A 22,172-nucleotide genomic window follows, 5' to 3' on the forward strand; every position below is an offset into this window, starting at 1 on the left:
CACCTAACCACACATGTGATTAACACGTGCACCTCCAATCTTATCTTCAACCATAGTCGAGTTTCAACACAAATTTTTTTGATTTGTTTTCTTCACCAAATTTTCTTCAGCAAATATCGACAGACAGAGAGACAAGAGAGATCGAGAGACAGAAATATATCGAGACATTGATAACGATAAGAGAGATAACTTAGATCGAGAAGGGAAGATATATATGAGAACTGATCAAGAGACCGTCGTCGAGGCTAAGTTCTGAAACCCGCGAGGTTGGTAGGTGTTGAACAGAGGGAAGAACATGTAATTTCTTGAAACCCTAATCTTCTTTTGTTTTACTGTTTTGATTTGTGATTGAAGGGTTGTTTTTTTTTATTCGCCCTTGTAATTGAACGATTATGGAATTGAAATTAGGGTTTTTGAGAAACAGAATTAGGGTTTCAGAAAAACGAAATTAGGGATTCTTCTTTTGCTTTGTTGTTTCTGATTTTTAATTGAAGGGTCGTTGTTTTTGATTCGCCGTTGTAATTGAACGATTATAGAATTGAAATTAGGGTTTCTGAGAAACAAAATAGGGTTTCAGATAAACGAATTTAGGGATATAATTTGGGTATTTTTCAATTTTGTATGTAATTGATTGTTCATAGTAGACTTCTGTTCAATTGGTCGCACATTACTGCAATTGAATGAGTAAGGATTTGAGTGCTCATAGTAGGGACAATATATTTCAGAATTTTAATCAGTGGGGTTAGTGGGTTTGATATGATAGACCGTTTTAAATGATATTTGGGACTCTATAATTGGTATTTGAAGCCATATCTTAGTGAAATTATATGGCCAAGTACTGAAGTCTTCAAACTATTAGTTGTAGTTCAAGTATTCACATCTGCTTGTATAGTTCTTTTCTTTCTCCAGTCTTCTTATATGATCCCCGTATTGTTGAGTTGAGTGGTAGTGATGTTGATCAGTGTTGTCTAGTGGATGTGGATGTGAATTAACTTAAATGTATAAATGTTGATGTGCCTTCACTAATCTATAAAAGACAGTATGCATGTGATATTGGCTTGGCCATATACATATGTACACCCTGAAAGAATCCCTGATGGCTTGATGTATGTATATACCTTGCAAATTGAACTCTGAATTGTTTTTGTTTTGTTTTCTTTCTTGGATGTTTTATGCTTCTAATTTTCAATCCCATCAGCTCGTGCTCGGCTACTCGTGATGTGATGAAGCCATTATTTGTATATATATGACTTTGTATATACAAATAATGTATACGAATTTATCATGAAAATAATACTTATCACATAATGTATATGAACTTTTTATATGGACTTGTTATATTTTTTATTGATTTGTTTCTTTTTTGTTAAATGTTTCAGAATAGGTAGTGAGGATAGGAATTTCTGGATAACTGACATAGGTGGCCGGTTTAGGGACTCGTATTGTATTGGTTATAAAACTGGTACCAGTGAAGGCCTTGTCTACACCAACTACTGCAACAACATCTGCATCAAAGAAATCTGGTGATATACCACCATTGTCAAAGGGCAAAGCAGCTGTTATTATGCCATCTTCTTCTTCAGCTGGTTCCCAAAAAAAGGGTAAGACAGCTACACCATCCTCCTCTACTGCAGCTGATGTTGGTGCTAAAAAGAAGGTGACACATCCATCTACTTCTTCTGCGCCTTCTACTGCTTGTTTTAACCGGACATACAATGGCACAGTGAATATCTCTAGCCAAACCATCAATATTACTGAACCATCATCTAAAAGGGTTAGAAAGCTAATTCAAAATATCAGTAGGTTTAAATGCTTTCACTTAATGACGGTTAACAATGGGTTCTTCTTTTTTGTGCTTTTGTTTGTAATGGCGGACATCTTAATCACTATATGTTTGCAGTACTGATGGTGTTTTTAACTATCATTGCTTATGTAAGTGCAAACAGTTTAGCAATTTAAATTATGCAGTGTTGTTTTTTTGGGTAAGAATGCAGTGGTTTGTTATCTCGTTCTAATTTCATTTAAAATTTCTAAATTGGTAGCATTATGTCCATTGAAAAATGGAATGTAACTGGCTTGGATATGTGGCCGTCCATTTTTAATCACATGCCACGCGTCTCAATCTAACCATTTAGGACACGATGGGCATTTCCGAAAAAGACTGCTAGAGTCAATAAAATACACTCTCACGTGAAAGTCATTTGACTCAAATTTCATTGGATAACAGTTGGATCAAAATACCACGTGGCGTGCACTGGTTCAACCTAATTCTAAAGGTTAGAAATGTAAATGTTTCACACGTGAGAGTTACATGTGTGGCGAATTTGACCATTTAACTCTCTTTAACGGCTAAACTAACAGATTGGGGCATTTTCATCTTTTGCCTAACGTCCGGGGCATTTTCACAACCTTGGGGTCTATTTTGGGGCATTTTGTCACTTAACCCTAGAAAAAAAGGGTTGCAAAATATGGAACTTAAGCTCGAGAATACTTGTTCTGTTGAGCACTGAAGTTTCAGCAGTTTGCAAGGGTTAATTTTCTTTTAATCCCCTTTTCCTGATCAATGAATTTTGCTAATGATTAAAAATATGTATTAGGAGCATGATATGAAGAACTGTAGAATATCATCACTAAGCTACGCATCCGACAGCCCAAAGAAGTTGCATTACAAGAAATTTGAAGCAGACACAGGTGTTAGGCAAAATCAATGTAAACTTGATGTGGGATGTGGCACATTATTTGGGAAAGATAACTTAAGTCAGCGTGTTGGCAGAGGAGCAGTACTCAAGTGATGGAGAGAATTCGAGTTAAATGAAATATATGAAACCTCGAGTAACCCTTTCTGCTTCTAGTGATGAGAATAATGAAAATCTAAAAGAAAAATAAGGGAGCCAGTAAACCATGTATACCACATAGATGTCAACATTTAACACAGAAGAATCCCCCCACACTGCGGGAAGTAAGAAATACTACTCCATCAAGAGTAAAAGTAGGAAATCGATCAAAAAAAAAAGTAGAAGTAGGAAATATTACATTGTGTACTTATTCATATACATAATAGTAGTTCGTTGAACATTACATCTACAGATTGTTTCACATGCTCCTTCATAGATGTGGAACACTGAAACAAAGAAAGAATATGTTTCTTCCAACTTCTTCAACAGCTACAATAAACTATGGATCATAACTTTGCAGAAGTTAGAGAAAGATTGACTAGTTCCCTCCTTAAGATTTTTCCTGCAGGAGATTTTGGGATTGCACTGACGAAAGCTACTTTTCTTATCTTTTTATAAGGTGCCACCTGCAAAGAAACAACATTGGTTATGTAGGTAGTAAGAGTGAGACGGTCAACTTGAATAGAAACTTGATTATGAGAACTGTTGTTTTCAGTTTGCCGTGCATTCTTTGCTTACTTTAGTGCTGCCGTATGATATCCTTACACAATTATGATAACCCTGTGGTTTGTTTAGAATGCCGTTCATAAAATAAGTGCAACACGCTATAATCAAGAATATCAGTATGTGAAAAGAATAGGATGAATACATCATGAAATGATAAAATCCTCTCGTGAATGAATATCCTAAAGTCCGAGTTTAAATTAAGTTCTGAATGGCCCTGTGAAGCCGATAATTATATCCATTCAATTTCAAGAAGTAACATTGATAGTGTTCCAATGGGTTATGTAAATCATGCATACCTGCTTTGCAATGAAGTCCTTGACTTGAGCATCACTGAGGTTACTTCCAGGTTGCCTCACTATATATGCCATTGGAATCTGCCCTGCATCTTCATCAGGGTACCTGAGATCAAGCAAAGAACATCAGAAAGTCAAATTAAAACGTGTTTATCAAGCACACAAAAGTTTACGACAATAAGTCCCAATTGAGCATGAATGGGTGCCAAAATCCAGTATAACAAGAGCAGACTAGTCTTATTAGGGACCTAAAAATTCATATATGGACTTGGAAATTATATGCAAATTCAGGAAGTTATCAAAGCTGCGGAATTGTAAAATGATGGAGTATCCCGGCGACTGGACTGGTTCCAAAACTTAATCCACTCCTAGTCCTTCCCAAGAGGATTGGCGTAGCAATCAATCCAGTAATTTTTCATTAGTTTTTCATCCAAATGGTTTATTTCACAAGGAATACAGATGGTTATGTTTGTCCAATTTCGTTGGACATGAAAAATGGTTCCAGTGACCAGTCAGTCATAACCATCTTTTTTGTTATAATCCTTGATATAGAGTTTGTACTAGTTCCTCTAATGACAGTAATCCTAAAACATATTCCAGGATCTATATTAAGTAATAGACCAAGTCTTGCAGTAGCTTAAGTATATAAGATACGCACGGAATAACAGCTGCATCAGCAATTTCTGGATGGGATTGAAGTAAATGCTCCAACTCAGCTGGAGGAACCTGTAATAATTTCCACGCCCAATAAGATGATTAACAATTCAAGGCAAATCATTTAATTTCAAATATCACATACTGGTCAAGAGTCAAAACTCGTCTGTACCTGGTATGCTTTATATTTAATCAATTCCTTCAATCTATCGACAACAAAGAGATAGCCCTCAGAGTCAAAGTAACAAAGATCACCAGTTTTTAACCAGCCTTCTGAATCCAAGGCTGAGGCAGTCGCTTCATTGTCTCCTACATAGCCTACAAAATACCAGGGTTGAATTTCTTCAGACAAGATGTTATATACACATATTAGGAAACTGGTATCTCCATTTGAATTCCCAATATCAATGTTTTCGGACAAGTCACATCATCAATTCGAGTACAGTGTATCTGTCTATTCCAACTTCAAAGTAAAATGAAATAAATCACAATTGAAACTAGGTTCGCGAAATAAAGATATTCAAGACCATCACCTGACATGATGATTGGACCTCGAAGCCATAGCTCTCCTTGCTTGCCAGGAGACAAAGCTTCCCCGCTAACAGGATCAACTATCATAGCTTCTAAGTTCTCAGCAAGCAGTCCAGCAGATCCATAACGTGTGCTCTCCTCAGGTCCTATCATCCTTGTTGCTGATCCCGCTGACTCCGTCAAACCATACCCCTAGAAAACAGATGCAAGATCAATTATGTTAGACCAACTGGACAATGTACATGAGGTAATGTGTTTCACAAATTTAAATTTGTATACTTTAGTAAAAACATGGTTGATTTAGAACTGCAGTCATAAAGCTAAAATCACTAGTTAAATAAGGCAGTGTTAATGTGCCTAGTGAGAGGAATAAAAGTAAAAAAACAAAAAAGTATGCCCATGTGAGAATAAATAAACGGAATATGGGTCTGGATGTGGTTGAGTGCTAAGTAGTGCTGCAATAAGTGTGTGGAATAGCAGCTCCGATAAATAAACGTGTACAGTGTGTTTGGAAAGCTAAATTATCTCAAATTGCCTTACTATCATATACAGACAAATGCAAGTGGATGAAAGATTATTATACTTAATCCAAATTTGAGACGAAACCTATAATATTAATTAACCTTTGTATTTTGTTTTCAGTTTTCTTATTGACCACACCATTGCTACCAGTTGTTCTACATGTTATATGAATATTGCAAGCTTCTAGTAGAAGGTTTTTGAATTTCAGTTGAAGAACTTGAAATGACTCAGAGATTATGCGCAAGGCAGCTAAATACTAAGGTTTATAGACAGAAAAGTGAAAGTACTAAAAGTGAGAAACACCTAAAGGTCTAGAAACCTCAACAACTCATCTGAGTCAAAACTCATACCAACCAAAAGCTTTTTGTTCTCCAACAACATAATCATCATAAGAATAAAATTAGACCATATAAACGACATGTTTAATGGTAATTTTTGTTAAAAAATAAATTGATCGGCGGAATCATTGAACAAAAAAATATTTGACTTCTCAAATCCATAAACTTAAACTATGAAGTTCGACACCAAATATTGAAGATGAAAACTAGTGCAATAATGGGGTAAAACCCTTTTTAATTTAATAATTGATATTGTAGGTGTAAAGCTGATGCAATAAAGGGCTAGAACCCTTTTAATATAGCACTAGCACTACCAAAGTGTTTCATGGAAATCTAGTCAAAATTCAAGAAAAGTACAAACAGTTTATAATGCAGCATTACAAATGAGAAATTTAGCAGTAATTCATTACCTGAACTATGAGAACATTAGGAAATCTGGCAGTAAATTTCTCAGAAACATCTTTCCCAAGCGGCGCACCACCACACCCCACAACTTGAAGTGAACTAAGATCAAATTTCTTAACCACATCTAATTTCGCCATTGCAATAACAAGTGGTGGTGATACAGGTATGTAAGTAACTTTATACTTCTCGATAACTTTCAACATCTCAACAAAATCAAACTTCTCCATTAAAATAACAGTCTCCGCCATAGCTGCCGCTTTAATAAACATAAAAAAACCAAAAACATGAAACAATGGCACCGTGAACAACGCTACCGGTTGAATCATCGTATTCTCAACTTCCTTGGTTTGATATCTAATTTCATTGTACCCACATATCAACCCAATAAAATTCCGGTGTGTCAACACAACACCTTTCACTTTCCCCGTCGTCCCGGACGAATATAATATCGCCGCCGTATCAATCTGTTTCACCTCAACCTTCTTTTTCATTTTCTTGTCAATTCCATCCGAACCACTCACCAACACCGACTCAAACTCAAGAGAATCAAGTAAAATCGTTTGGTATTTTAAAGACGGGATTTTATCAGTAGTATTCTTAGTAGCAAAAGCAATCACCGGTTTAGTAAGATCAATTTGACGGGAAATCTCACCTTTAGAACTCAATGGATTCGCCGGAGAAATGATTACCCCGATAGATAAAAGCGCGAAATAAAGAATTGGTATCTTAAGCGAAGGTGATGAAATCACATAAACTGAATCACCTTTAGATAAACCGATTTTGTATTGTAAATAATCAGCTAGATTTTCAACATGCCGAAGTAACTCAGCAAAAGAAATCCGATTACCAGCACTGGAATCGATTAATGCGATGGTCGTGTCTAGATTGGTGCACGATGATTTTAGAAGAGACAAAGTGTATTCGGTTACGGAAAGTGGTGTTGATAATGGTGGAAGGTTTACTTTTGGACGGAGGCTGTGGTATATTTTTGTTGTTGGGTTGAATCCTGATTTTGGATTTATGTTTGTTTTCGCCATTAATGGAGCTCTGATTTTCTTTTTCTTTCTGGTCTTTGAATTTCGAAGGAGAGGAGGTGAAATGAATTGCCGAGTAATCAGTGATTGTTACTGGTTATGGATGTCTTTATATGATGACGATTGTGCCACGTGCGTTATTAATTAACCAACTAACTAAATATACAACTAAATATTGTTACTGTAGTAATCGTCAGACCGGTAACAAATGGGTCGTCCGCTGCTGATTCTTTTTTTGACGCTTGTCGGCTACCAGTAATACTAATAGCGTTGAAAACAAAGACTTTGTCGATGTCTCTTTTAGTCTTGCTGAGATCGGATGATAATCGATAAACTAAATCAGGTTAAGGGGTACTTCAATTTCAAATAGTGATTTTGTGCACATGACGAGTTTTCAACTGACATTTCATTTTTAAGTTCTAACCTTTCAGGTGTATTTTTACAAAGCAATTGAAAAATGAGGAGTAAGTAAATGATACTCCCCTGGTGAACAGATTTGTGGCCTATACTATTGTTAGGTGAGGAGATTGCTACCAAGACACCAGCTCTTTTGCCTGTAGTTGGCAGTGTAATTGGTTGCTATTCTGTTTGTTACTTTTGCCTGATGTGTAGATTTGCGACGTATTGCTCAAATGCTGGGAACTCATGCCTCTGCGGCACATTTGTGGAGGGAGAGAGAGAGAGAGAGAGAGAGCTGATGTTCTCCTAACTCACCATGATCATGAAGACAGAGCATTTATCTAGATTTGTACCTTAAGCCAACTTTAAAAACTCAAGATCCAATTTTAGCCTCTCCATTCACCATTCGGTTTCCTTCTTTGTCATTAACACTGCTGCTTTTGCTTTCGTCTTTTCGTGGTTCCACCTTTGCAGCTCGCCTAAATATACCTTTTGGTGGGGAAATTGGTGAAGATCCTGCTTCCTTCATGGGGGTATTAGGTTGCTGTTTCACGCTTTTTTCTGAACTTGCTTCTGGAAGTAGTGCTCGCACACTAAGGCGCAGTTGACCCTTATCATTAATCTGTACCAAATACACAGTAAGAAAAACAATGCATTTCAACAAAGGTTCATGAAGAAGTTAAGTTCCCTAGATGAGGAGAAACTATATGCAAAACTGTCAATGAGCTTCTTTTTTATCAGGCATAAAATACTACCTATATTGCATATGAAATAAGATACAAAAGGGATCGAAAAAACTTTTAGTCCTAGAGGAAAAAAAATTAGGTTACTTAGGATCATCCTGGTGAGTTTGTAAAATTTCACCAAGGCCCAACAGAAAGCTGAGTATTTTGTGGAGGAAACTATACTACTAACCCCTCACACCTGCAGGTACAGAATCTCAGTCCTCGATTTGCCTTCGTGAAACCTCGAGGAAATATTTTTTTTTTTTTTTTTTTTGAAGCATAACCTCGAGGAAAATGGTGCTGGCTAAATAAAATGTTACTATTTTCCATCATGGACATGGGATTATAAAATATTGCTTTGAGTAAAGTACACGAATACAGCCTACTTCAGTTCATGTTTTTAGCAGCGTTGGGGGTTTTCCCGTGTGCTAAATGTCGACATCTATTTAGCATTCTTTACTGGCTCCCTTAACTCTCTTCGCCATTTTCATTATTCTCATCATCACTAGACGCAGAAATGGCTACTTGAGGTCTCATACATTTCACTTAACTCTCAAGTCCGAATTCTATCTATCACTTGAGTTCTGCTGCTCAGCCAATACGCAGACCCAACATATCTTTCCCAAGTTACATAATTCCATATGGAATTATACCAAATTACCTTGACACTGACATAGGTTGACAAACAGATGATGAACTTGATCTCTGCCATAAAATTGTGTGGGCTAGATCTGCTCCTAATTTCTTATAATGACACTTCTTCTGCTGTCAGATGCCTAGTTTAGTGATTATATTCTATGGTTCTTGATATCATGCTGGCAGTACATATTAAAGTTAAACTAAGAGTTTGACCATGTCACAACAATAGTACTCATTTAAAAAGACAAATCAAAGAGGGGAAATAGTAACCTCTATGAGTTTGACATCCACACGGTCTCCCACGTTGTAAGCCTGCAACGAGGTGGAAAAGAAAATTCAACCCAGCATGATCATAATATAACTTGGTATATATTAAGAGAATTCTGTACTTACATCTTCAACCTTGGCCAGGAAATCTGAACTTAGCTCACTTATATGACAGAGTCCCTATAGAGGATAGAGAATGAGAATGTTAACACACGATACATAATAAGTGTAACGCAAAAACAGGATTATCGACAAATTATAAGTTCACAAATGCAGATGGAGGAGTGGTGCGTTGAAATGGCTATTTATTTTCATCAGGTCCAAAGGCCCAGAGGATTCGTTGATGGTGATCCATCAAGTACAGGGCTCAAACGGGCAGTGGAATGGTCTCCGTAGGATGCTTAACCAGTGAGCCCCTTTTTGAAAGGCTTGCGACCAATATGATTGTGAGTGAAAATGCTCTTTTACCTTACATTCTAACAGAAGAATAAAGACATACAAAGAATTAACTTCAAGTTGATGAAAGTTTCCTCGTCACGAATCATTCCCTTCAATCTTTCAGTTTCTCACAATAGGATATTATACATCATATTTGTATATAATCCCATCTATATTATTTTCTCTTTTGCTATCACCTTAACTATACAAATGTTTCAGATCCGAAAACAACTATCCTTGGAAATTCATCTATAATCGTCCACTTGTTTCATACTTTCAAAGAAAACTAGCACTAAATCTGAACAGGCAACGTTGGATCACAAATAAATGAAAGCATATCCTGGTTGACTGATTACCTCACGTCCAGGAGCGATTTCAACAAAAGCTCCAAACGCAACAATCGACTTAATCTCACAGTTCCTGAATGGTAACAAATCATGCAGCTATTGTAAGAATCTATAAACTATTAGAAGGATATTTATTATGTGCAACAGCGCAAAAGTAAACTGAGCAAAAGAAGTACAAACCTAAAAATATCACCAGTTTTTGGAACCATTGTTAGATTCAAAATAATGGCTTTAGTCTTCTCCAAGCTTGCCAAGTCCCTCGCAGTAATTTTAACCTGCCAAAATAAATCAGGCAAAATTAAAAAGATTGAATGGCGACATGAATAAATAAGACTGCACATGTTCTGTTTAGGCTTACCACTCCATTACTTTGTGTGTCGATAGATTCGACTCCAGTCTCTTCAATGATACTTTTTACCTTCTTCCCCCCAGAACCAATGATCATGTTAATTTTTTCTGGTTTGACCTGTAAACACAATAACACTGCTGCCCTCAAAACCAACTAGAAGACTAACAGGATCATGCAAAAATGAAACTGGCATCACAGCAAAAATAAGAATCTACAACGGACCCGCATAACAAGAATCAGTGGAGCATGCTCAGAGAGCTTCCTCGAGGGAGGAGGTGTGCACTTCGCCATTTCAGCTGCATGACAGAAACCATAAATGATCTACAGTTAGGACAGACAATTAAAATGAGAACTATGATTGGCATCAGGGCATGTATGTAACGATTTAAAGTACGGTACAGCTACATTGGTTGTTGGTAGCTGTACTTGTAACTACAGATCCTGCACTTACTCTTTAGCTCAAGACTGTAGAAGCAATGCTGGGGATATAGCCAACAAGAGCTCCATCATGAAAGGGAGTTTGTTTGAAAGATTGGGTTTTAAGATGCATGCCTTTGTCAGACTAAAAACTGTGGTCTGTTGTCACTACAGTAAAAATGTACTTGCTCCTTACAGGGATGTTACTATTTCTAGTTTGTTCAAATATATGAAAAGATTAGGGTTAAGACAAAAGTGCAACAGGGATAGGGGAAGGAGAAGTTAAAACATAAAACGCACTGTAGAGATCCCATTTCCCATAAGATGTTCGTACACTGAATTTTATGCGTGTGTGTATGGAATCCAAATTTAGAAGACTAATTTGTCAAGCTGATGGAGACGTCATTCCATCATCCTCTTTAAAGGACTCTAGGGTCATTGTACACTATATCATTTCTTCAGTTTACACCTTGTTTTAAAACTCTAATAGCATAAACTTTCCTTTATAAACCCTTCGTTTGTGATGAGACGTTATCCATAACACGATCTTTATACTCTTAACCAATCCTCAGTTTGATACTCAAACCCCAAATTTGATCTAATAATATTTTATCTGCTTTAGTTTTTCTGTATTGAGCTAATTTATGTTCTAAGCCCTACTCTGCTCTTAACCCTGCATTATCAACTGCCATGTACTTTTTATAGCTCAATTTCCTCTAAAACACAACACAGGGTCATGAACTGATAGACGCACACTGGTCACAAAAGATAGTCTCTTGTTAGTAGATATGTGCAGGTAAAAAATAAACTGCAGGACATCGACAGCCTCAGCAGTATTTAGACAGACCAAAATCTAATGAACCTTAGTTCCTCCCTTTGCTACCGAACACAACAGACATCTGACAACAAGAAAAAGAAAACCACTGCATTAGAATCATCAAGAATTATACCCAGAATTTGCTTTCTCCCATCTCTTGCTTGAAGTAGTGATTGCTCCATAATGGATAAAGTAACTCCTCCTACCTGTAAGATAGTACAAACCAAGAAAGTAAGCTTTCAACTTGAATCAACTGACGGAAGACCCTGACAAAGACATTTGTGCCTATAGAGACGCAGATAATCAATACCTTTATGTCCATCTGAAAAGCTGTAATACCAGTCTCATTTCCAGCAACCTGCATCATTCACAACACCCATCGAAGTTAGGATAACATCTAATGCTGTTGGTGGAGCACAGAGTTGATAATCCCCTCATCATACAACTGAATGAGACTAGATTTAAGGAACCCTAGCAAGACAACAGACCTTAAAATCCATATCTCCAGAAGCGTCTTCCGACCCAGTAATGTCAGAGAGGATAAGTGGTTGTCCGTCTCCGCCGAATTCTTGGGTATCCAAAACCATACCCATTGCTATCCCAGCTATTGATCCCTTCACAGGAACACCAGCATCTTGAAGAGCCAAACAACCACCACAAACAGAAGCCATACTGTTGACCAGAAAACCAGCTGTTAAAGATTAACTATGGATTTTAGTTGCAGAAAGCCTGTATATAAATGACAGTGTAAAGATATTTGGCGCACCTTGATGATCCATTGCTTTCAGTGATGTTACTCTCTACACGTATTGTGTAAGGAAAATCGTCTTCAGATGGTAAAATAGGTTCAAGTGCTCTCTCTGCAAGCATCCCATGACCAATTTCCCTTCTACTGGGTGCTCCCATGCGCCCAACCTCTCCGACGCATGATGGTGGAAATGAATACTGAACAGTTCATTGAGTTCAAAAATGAATTTCATGATTCCCCTTCCAATTGAGAGTAACCCAGACAACTTTTAACTACTAAGATTGCAAGAAGAGCAAATAAATTTGGATTCATCATCTGGAAAGTTTCTACAATAAAGAACCTTCTGAAAAAGCATGAAATTAGAAAAAGGATACATGTGTGTAAGAGTGCCAGGAGTAACATAAGCATTAAATTAGTCTGGTAAGCAGCACCATGAGAAGCTAATTGATCAAGATTACTGAATAGTATTCGCATGACGAATAGTTAGGTGTCAAGTGCTAATTATCAATATGGATTTATTTTAATTTTTTTCTTTTTTATATCAATATGGATTATGATTAAGGTATATGAACCTTTAAAAGTTAAAGACCACTTTTGCAATATAAACCTTATCTTTGCTTGCTGAGGATAGGTCACCAAATGACAAAGAACAGTTTAATTTTATTAAACCAACCTGTAAATAGAATCTCTTCACTTCATCGACATCCACAAGGTTGTCTATCCTCTGCGCCATTTGCTTATCTCCAAGAGTAACCACTGCAAGTGCCTACAAGGATAAGCCAAATGCATTATGATGATATGAACAACTAAAAACACATTAAGCAGACAGAAAAGCAAAGATACGCAGTGATGACTTGAAACCTATTGCGTTTCAACGTTAAACTGACCATAAGAGCCATATTATGACTTTGATCTGGAAAATTCCAACATTAACTGAATGAGTAATCCAGGGCTAAAACTGCCTACTAGGCATGGGTGATCAAATTAAATAAAGCAGCTCAGTATGATTCCATGCCTAAAGTACCATAGTAGAGTACAATTTCATCTTCCACATTTGAGTTGACTTCGTTGGAATTCACCACTCAAGATCATCACAACATTTTTGTGCATATAACAACAATAACAGGCTCGAGGGAAATATATTAGACTAATTATCAAAATAGTGAAGAAACAGTACTGGGTCACTAAATATTTATTTACATGAGTTGTCCATTGCACTAAAGGAGGTATGGGGCACTTATATGAAAATTACTTCCACTGATGAAGATATGGCCTCTGCTTCGTTTAGTCATCTTAATATCAAATAACTTTTCAGTTTGGAAATCATTTTAGCACATTCACATATTCAACCAATTAGACAATTACCTAACCTATGTATGAATAAGTAAATTTCAATGTCCTAAAATGAGGATCCTTCACTTCAAATAGAAGAAGCCATTCATTTATTTCATTTAATCAATCTAGTAAAGAATAACATTTTAAAATTGGTCAAACACGAACAGAAGGAAATGATACAAATAGTGGCATTGCATCATAGTATGTCACCCCTTCAACTTCCTAATAATGGTTGCATCAGAAGCGCGGATTACAAACCTGTGTCTCGCCACGTGTAAAAAGTGTACTTCCATGTGCTCTGGGAAGCAAACCACATTCAGAATTAATTTCGCGTATTCCAGTCGAGATACGTCCATCGCTTCGTTTTCCTCCCTATGACAACCAAAAACACGAAATTAGCTGCAAACGTTGCACGAATGATCTTCAGCCGACAAGTTATTATAACAAAATGTGGCACACCCACACCCACTGACAATCAGGAATTTTTATACCCTTGGAGCATGAATATGAGTGTATGAGTACGTACATAAAAGAAAAAGGTTTAAGATAATAAGATCCTGTAACTTGGCTTAGAAAATAAGAAAGTAAGACAGCCATAAGGTCTTCGGTATAAAGAACAAACTGTGAGCAATGAACTAGAAACTAGGAAGAATAAACGCAGAATTAGAAACCTCAATCGAATCCGTCCTAAACTCCTATGTTTCGTGATAGAAGATTGTACATACCTCCACAATACGTCTCCGCAGAAATTTGGACGTAACATCCTTAAATACCAGCTTCACATCAACTTCAGAGAAAAACTACAAAAGGAGGATACATTCTTCAAGGCCAGGGCATATTCTGAACCTGCCATTAAATTCTCCTACTGATCACAATAGTAATACTTGATTCACTAAGTTACCATTATTCTCATGAAAAGAGAAAGATGGAACATTTTCTTGATTGTGACACTCAGCAATACTAGCAGTAATTGGCAAGCAATGATATGCAACAATCATTCTAAATACTGATTATACAAGTCCTGGAAACATAATTCTGAGGCAAACTTGCTTGTTTTGCTAATTCTAGAAATATTAGAAGTACAGTAGATCTCAACCTTTACTGCATCAAATTGTCCTGGATGAGGAAAATGAGACAGTACATAAAAGAAAGATGGTACACAAATTAAGATCGGGGAGATCCAAGAGACCAACAGAAACACCCATACCTTGGGGATTGGTTTACGTGAAACTGGCTTAATGTGTACATCACCTTCATCTACCTCACCATCCAAAACCAACGCCTCTTCCTCATCTTCATCTTCGAATAACTCAGGTATAGTTTCAGCACCCCCAAATGTTTCATCCTTACTTACAAACCCTTTTTCTGTAAGAATCGTAATAACTTTCTCTTCCAACGCAGACAGAGCTTTTCTTCTAGGTATTTTGTTCTTCAGCTGTAGCGCATTGACCAACTCATCACCTGCTATTTCCTGTTTGAGATAAATTTGATGCATCACCACTCACATTAAAACTGACAACTTCCTACAGCTAAACATGCAGTTAATCTGAAACATAAAAGAACACTCGTATACAAAAAAAAAATATAGAGAGAACTTTAGGAAATGGAGATACGGAAACTTGTGACAGATTTCGTACAGTTCAATAGCTGATATAAACGGGAATTAATTTCATTTGAGGGAACTTTTTTAAGAAGTGTTTGATGAAAATGAAGCAAAAGAGACCATTATGTATTCTACGCACACTACTAACGAACGCTGTACTTTCTACTCACTAAATCTTAAGTTTAAGGTCTGAGTCAAAGCACATTTGTGCAAAGACAGTCCTCTTGCTGTAAATCAACACGTCAACATATTTAACCTAGCCCAACATGACAGCCTAGTTTTTGCTGGAGCCAGTAGTTACTTAAGTTTTAGCTGAACTTTCTAAGAACCTAATATTAGTATTGGCCACGACTGGTAGTCGTAGTCACCAGCAACAAAAAATGAATATGATTCGAAGGCTGTGAGATTTTTACAGTTTAAACTTTAAAGTACTGCTTTTATGCAGCTTTTACATCAAACCTGAGAAAGATATCTCTTCATGCATCGTAAAGTACTATTATAGTGCTGTAACTGAACGAACTAAAAGATCACTAACACGTAAAATTTGAGAAAGGATCTGTGTAAGAACAAAAACATGCCAATCTCAACTACTAGTTTCCAGGCTAGTGAGCTCCTCAATTAGCATGCTAGTTTAAACTCTTTTGAAAATTTTCCACAAGACAGTTACAAGAGAATGTATAGCTATTGAGTTTCATTATGCAAACAGAAGGTAATTTAGAGACACGAGATAAACTTCAAGAACTAGCTACAAACACAACAATACTGAATCGGCGAAGTTGGTCATTTGCCTCTTCACAAAATACAGAAAATATTTTTATTATCCAGACTACAGAAGGCCGCCAACCAAAAAACCGCGATGAGGTTAACAGCAGTCATGTTATACGCTCATGCCATGAATATTTAAGGTTCATGTTATATGCGAATACCAATTCAGAGAAAGAAGCAAATATTTAAAGTTCATGCGCTGATCACATGTCTCTTCATTAAAATAAAACCAAAACAAAATAAATAGAAGGCACTGTGCAAACCTCAACATGCCTATATAGCTCTGGAGGAGGCAATTTAATTGCTTCCACCATTTTTGGTTTTCCACACTTTTTTACCAAGGCCTCCACTTCATTGCAAATGACCCGTACTGCGTCCTGTTAATAAGCACTAGATAGGTCAGAAACTTTTAGATGAATATCATAGCAACATTAGCAACACTAGCAAAATGAGCATCTTTTCCTGTCGCAGACCTCCAGTTATGACAAACATGGATAAATAAGCAACTAAACTAAAACTATATCAGCATAATGAGCATCTCCAGCTATTACAAACAGTCAAACACTTTTCTACTAAGATATTGGGAAGCTAACTCAACTCATTGAGTTTTTAGAACCAGTGGTGTCGCTACGATTGCAAGTATTTTTTTGGAACAAAATTGAACCATCTATCCTCTTGTGAGAACCCGGCGGTACACAGACGATAAGGTCTAATTGGCAAAACATTAGTATGATTCTGCAGTGGAGCAAGATGATGCAGATGATAAGGCAGGAGATGCATGAGGAAAAGACAGGAGATGCACCAGGAAAAGGCAAAAACTGTTGTGTTCTTTCGTTTTCTCTACTTGAAAAACAATATAACCTGCTACTAGGTTTTGACAAACCTTATGCTTACAGAAAGGCAAGCATTGATCACATTTGGTCTAGCTGGTTTATGGCAGTATCCCACTAGTTACTTTCTGTTTTAGAGTTACTGACTCTATGCGAACGCATTGATGTTTCTTTTTTACTCAAACATATGTTCCTTTTCTCTTACAAAGAAATCAAAGCTACATATGTTGCATAGTGCACCCACGAACCAAAAGATTTTTAAAGCTTCAAGTCCTTTGAGGTAGGAATTATGAAACATGTCAACGGATATAGAGTTACGGGAACATATATATTTAACTATTGATTCACACAATCTAGCCTATATTTTACAGGCTTTACAGAATGGAAATACGGTAAAGATACAAATAAGTGAAACATGCACCCCAACAAATAACAAATCATCAAGCAACCCAGGAAGATGTAATAGGAATAAACAAGAGCAATTGCATTAAAGACTTCAGTTTAACACAATAATAGCACGCCATACAATAAAAGAATTACAAAGGAAGTTCCAGGAGAAAACAGATCTTTCTAAGCACTTGTGGTACTTTTATGTAGTAAAGAAATACCTGCCCAATCTCCACAGCTTTCAGCACTTTTTCTTCTGGGAGGAAATTGCAGAAACCCTGCGAGGAGAAGTAACCAGTTAATGAGGGCCAGTAGACCCAAAACTCAACATAGTTGTGCAGATAAATATGTAATAACTGATATGATATAAACTCAACAAATGGCGCTAAGTTATAAATATACAAAAAAGAAAATGAGACATGACTTTCCAATTTACGTAGCAACAAACTCAGAAACCAAAGGCATATAAAACATAATAGATGACCCAGTATCTCTTGCGTGCAACCTGAGAAAATAATTCAAATCTGTGTTTTCTGGTTGGCCTTATAATTACTTTGGTGGTGAAATAAAATATCTAAGTGGAAGATTAAGAATTATAAACATCAAAAGTAAAAGACCTCTATCATTAAAATGGCAGTATCTGTTCCTGCCAGCACCAAGTCTAGCTCCGACTCTTCCATCTCTTTGGTAGTTGGATTCACTATATACTTATCACCAACAAGACCAATTCGAACACCTGCTATTGTTTTTGAGTGTGGTACTTCAGAAAGAGCTCTGCATTTTTTCACATAAGAAAAGACCAGAATCATGACCATCATTTAAGTTTTGATTACAATATTACATGCATACAAGATATAGAATATGCCTCCGAATTCGGAGAGAATACAACAAGAGCTTTGAAGATTTACACTGCTATTCCAGATGCTGTTATTGCTAAAGAATCGGGGGAGTGCAAACCATCATAACTCAAGACCTGTTGGTGCAAGATGATAGTAATGATTAGAGAAGTAAGCAACCAGAGTAGGAGCTGGATGTCACTTGATGTTTAAGAAAGAGTACAAAGTTTAGGAAGAAGAAAAAACAAAGAAAGAAAATATGAAAAACACTTGACGAAAATCATGTAGGAAAACAGTACCCATGATAGTACTTGTGTCTCATGGTAGAAACCCTTCATCATAGTCGGCCGTAGCGGCCGATCAATCAATCTACAGATGAGAACCTGAATGACAGAAGTATAAGACAACATCTCAGATTCTCAGGAAGATCGTATAAAAAGGTAGATGAGTTGAGAGTTCACATAAATTTACTCCATCTATCCCTGTAAAGCATGCCACCATATTATAAATGAACGACAGAAGTACAAGACAACATATTTTTATCGAAGTCTTCGTTCTGTAATTTCTCTTTACTGTTTTTCTCTAGTCTTTCTGTACAATCTCAATTTTGAAACCATGACCTGTCTCTTAAGCCGGAATAGGTGTCAAAATCTGTCACACTGGCAGCATATCCTATTTTTACATTTTGCGTTATTCGGCCTCTTGAGCTCAGTTTAGCGGAAAACATTTTCATGAGCTCCCAGAATGCGAGAAGTTACTTCAACTCTCTCAAACAAATAAATGAAATCCATTCTGATCAAATTGAGGCACCGAGATCCTTATTTTACATATATTCAAGAGAGGTTTTATAGTTTATCAGACAACAAATCTGCTGATGGCAAAAGGTTTGACATTCATACCTCGTGATCTTTAGCTCTCCCTTCACGTTTGAAAAATCCTCCACTAGAATGTTGAGAATAAAACAGTGGATAACTTAATGAATATCGCTTTTGTGACAAAATCAGTATCCAAATTATTTTAATTGAGAAAATACCTGGTTCGACCTGCAGCAGAAAAACGCTCTTGATAATGTACTGAGAGAGGGTAAAAATCTGTAGGCTCACTCGGAACATCTGCCAAGCAGCAAGATGCATAGACAATCTACAAGAAACCATACAAAGTCAGTTTCTCTTCGCTCATGAATATCCAAAATGACTCGAAACAAGTTACAGAAAATAAAAGATACATAAAAAATAAGACATAAGAAACTACAATTAAATTCTACGGAACACATAAGAAAGATCATGCTCCGCATTGTCTTTAACAACTGCAGAAACATCTCCACTAACTACAGCAAACTCTTGACACATAATGCAGTTACAGTGTGAGAAGCTCGATGAAATTTAATAAGTTTCTTCTTACACTGATTCAGAAATTTACTTAAAGATTCAGTAATTTACAAGACTTACAGTTTCTCCATCAGTCACGGACACAGAACCACTGGCTTGTCTCCCAATATGTCCTGTCTCGACAAAAATCTGCAAAAATGCACACGGAAGTAAACACCTTTTACAGTTTAGAAACCTAAAACATCCGTAATTCCTCATTCTAAACATGCAAACTCTATAATTTACAATTCACAAACTTTAGTTACATTAAATGAATCAGAACTTTGAAATAAAATTACATCCAAAAAAAAAAAAAACTCATTCAGAATATTTACCAAATAGAGCACGTTCAAAAGGACAAAGGAACTTACATGTCTATCACCAACAGGAATCTTGACAGAGTATGGTTTAGAAACGTACTGAGACCCCTCGGAAGAATCATTGGTAACTTCTGCAGTATTCGCTTGATTTAATGCTTTTATGCGTAAGCCTTTACTAGTTCGAACTAAAGAAAGAGGAAAACAAGATGACAATGGGAATTTTCCTGGGCAACAAAAGGAGAAATTGAAATTTTCGTTTCGCAAGGACTGAAGAAATGTAGATTGAAGTGGATATTTTCCATGATATCTAGGGTTTGCCAACATTATTTGCTCACTGGAAAAACTACTGATATTGACGGTAGTGAGTGCAAGAAATGGGAAGAAAGTAACTTCAAGCACAGCAAACACTCTCTGCGTTATCTACTCTTTCTCTCTCTAGAATTGTGAAGTTTTGCCGCGACCTATATTCCCAGAGTAGTTCCGGTTTTAGACAACACCAAAACAATCTACTCACGTGGAGTTAGCTGGGATCCGCTTTTGAGCCCACTAATTAGAAGTTATGTGAGAAAGTTATTTAGGCCGGTTTCTGTGGTGGGTGGCTAACCCATCCATTTGTCATGCCAGCTGGTCGGGCAAACTGGCCGTGCTATTATGGTAAAAATGTTAAGCGATCGGTGGAGACTGCACCACTATAGGTCGAGACTCGACCGTTACCATTGAAGTTTCGACTATTCTGTTGATTTCAAACCTCGGCTCTTTCTCCGCTATATAAATGTGACATTCAAACACAAAAATTACATAAAAAATTTCTATCTTATCTTTCAAAATGGCTAAGTTTGAATCTCAACTTGACTTGGTTACCCAACTTGATTTTTCGGGAGTGGTGCTTAAAGTCGTGGTTAGTATGGTATGTGAAGGTTATAAAGAAACATATAAAACCAAAGAAGTCTACAAGTTTTAATTATTAACCAAATCAAACCTCCAACTAAGAAAAGACAAAGAAAAGTTCAAGGTAAGGAAAATTTGAAGGCAGAGAAGAAGATAACAAAGGAAACTCCGTTCATGAGCGCATTGATTGGAAGTTTGATGCAATGAAGAAGATCAACAAGATGAAGAACATTGTACCAAATTTTTACTTTTGAAGTCTTTATTGTAAGTTATATCTAGTTTATATTATCTAGATGAATGAAAGAGGCATTAATGTAAATAAATTCTAAACTTAATGAAAGATGCACTAGTTTTATATTAATAATATCTTAAAATTAAAATTTGATACAAATGAAAGATGTATTATACAAATGAAAGATGCATCATATTTGGGTTGTTAATCTAAACTCATCATATTTGGGCAACACCCTCAAGATAAGATAACAACCATCGAATTGAAAATATTTTCCCATTCTGTTGCGCCATTCGAGCCGACACATTTGCTCCACATCAAATGCGTTTTGGCCATTTTGTCTTTGATAGCCTTCAGTAAGTGCAGCAACAAACAACTTCACATCCTTGCTGATTATTCTGAAACGATGACATGACCCATTTGCATCTCGATTATTGAGGTTCAATGTTTCTTCTTGAAATCTCTGAAATATGCAACTCCATACAGTAACTTCTTGTTGTTGTTGTCCATCATTGACCATATCTTGTATAACAAAAACATAATGCCTACAAATAGATTCATCTTCAGCTCCTAAATCTGCAACCTCGAACTCGAACTGACATGTTGGATTTGTCGAGTGAAAGAATGGACATTTAAGAAATGGTGTGAGTTGAAATGAAATTTGATATTGTATTTATAGGATGATGAAATGATGATCGTTAGATGAGATGATATAAGCGGTCAAGTCTAGACCGCTGGCGTTGGAAAGTAGACTTACCGGCTTTTGCTACACCGAGCGGTCGAGTCTCGACCGCTCGGTAGAAACTTGACCTGGCCTGGCTAAGTGGAAAAATTTCCACTTAGCCATGCCAGTTTGCTTGTTTGCCATCTCCATAGTGGGTGCAAAACTGGCAAACAAGCCAGTTTTCTATGCCCATAGGAAGTGGCCTCACTGTTGTCTAAAATGTTGTATGTCTAGAATTTTTGATATCAGTAGTTCTAGACATACAACATTTTAGACAACACTAAAACAACCTCCTCACATGGAGTTAACAGTGGGCGCTTTTGGGCCCTACAATTACAAGTTATGTGAGAGGGTTATTTTAGTGTTGTCTAGAATTTTTGATATGAGTAGTTAGGTATATTAATTAAATACCCTTAGTATTGACACCCAACAAATATACCCTTATACAACGATAACTACACCCATATCATTTAAAAATCTTATCCATTAAAAAATAGATTACCTTAATACCCTCACTTATAATATTATTTTTCATTTAAAAACCTTATCCCTTGATAAATT

The 22,172-nt window shown here is 36.5% G+C and overlaps 2 protein-coding genes across 2 annotated transcripts; both read right to left on the reverse strand.

Annotated features, from left to right (window-relative positions):
- Window positions 1–2,883: 2,883 nt before the first annotated feature.
- LOC113322446 (4-coumarate--CoA ligase-like 9) lies at window positions 2,884–7,270 on the reverse strand. The gene is made up of 6 exons (XM_026570525.1): window positions 6,150–7,270; window positions 4,882–5,071; window positions 4,521–4,666; window positions 4,353–4,420; window positions 3,698–3,800; window positions 2,884–3,301 (listed from the first exon to the last, which is right to left on the reverse strand). The coding sequence occupies exons 1-6, from the start codon at window positions 7,179–7,181 to the stop codon at window positions 3,182–3,184; spliced, it is 1,659 nt and encodes a 552-aa protein (XP_026426310.1). The 5' UTR covers window positions 7,182–7,270; the 3' UTR covers window positions 2,884–3,181.
- Window positions 7,271–7,517: 247 nt separating this feature from the next.
- Window positions 7,518–20,216, reverse strand: LOC113322275 (probable polyribonucleotide nucleotidyltransferase 1, chloroplastic). Its single transcript, XM_026570337.1, has 24 exons — window positions 19,819–20,216; window positions 19,529–19,597; window positions 19,114–19,220; window positions 18,980–19,022; window positions 18,380–18,463; window positions 18,153–18,217; window positions 17,862–18,018; window positions 17,466–17,522; window positions 16,291–16,404; window positions 14,867–15,130; window positions 14,385–14,459; window positions 13,918–14,031; window positions 12,998–13,090; window positions 12,343–12,521; window positions 12,065–12,248; window positions 11,887–11,934; window positions 11,710–11,782; window positions 10,565–10,638; window positions 10,352–10,459; window positions 10,174–10,268; window positions 10,003–10,066; window positions 9,335–9,388; window positions 9,212–9,253; window positions 7,518–8,199 (listed from the first exon to the last, which is right to left on the reverse strand). Exons 1-24 carry the CDS (start codon window positions 20,089–20,091, stop codon window positions 7,951–7,953), a joined length of 2,685 nt encoding a protein of 894 aa, XP_026426122.1. The 5' UTR covers window positions 20,092–20,216; the 3' UTR covers window positions 7,518–7,950.
- Window positions 20,217–22,172: the final 1,956 nt, after the last annotated feature.

The sequence above is a fragment of the Papaver somniferum genome, chromosome 11 (assembly GCF_003573695.1).
Source record: "Papaver somniferum cultivar HN1 chromosome 11, ASM357369v1, whole genome shotgun sequence".
NCBI lineage: Eukaryota > Viridiplantae > Streptophyta > Magnoliopsida > Ranunculales > Papaveraceae > Papaver > Papaver somniferum.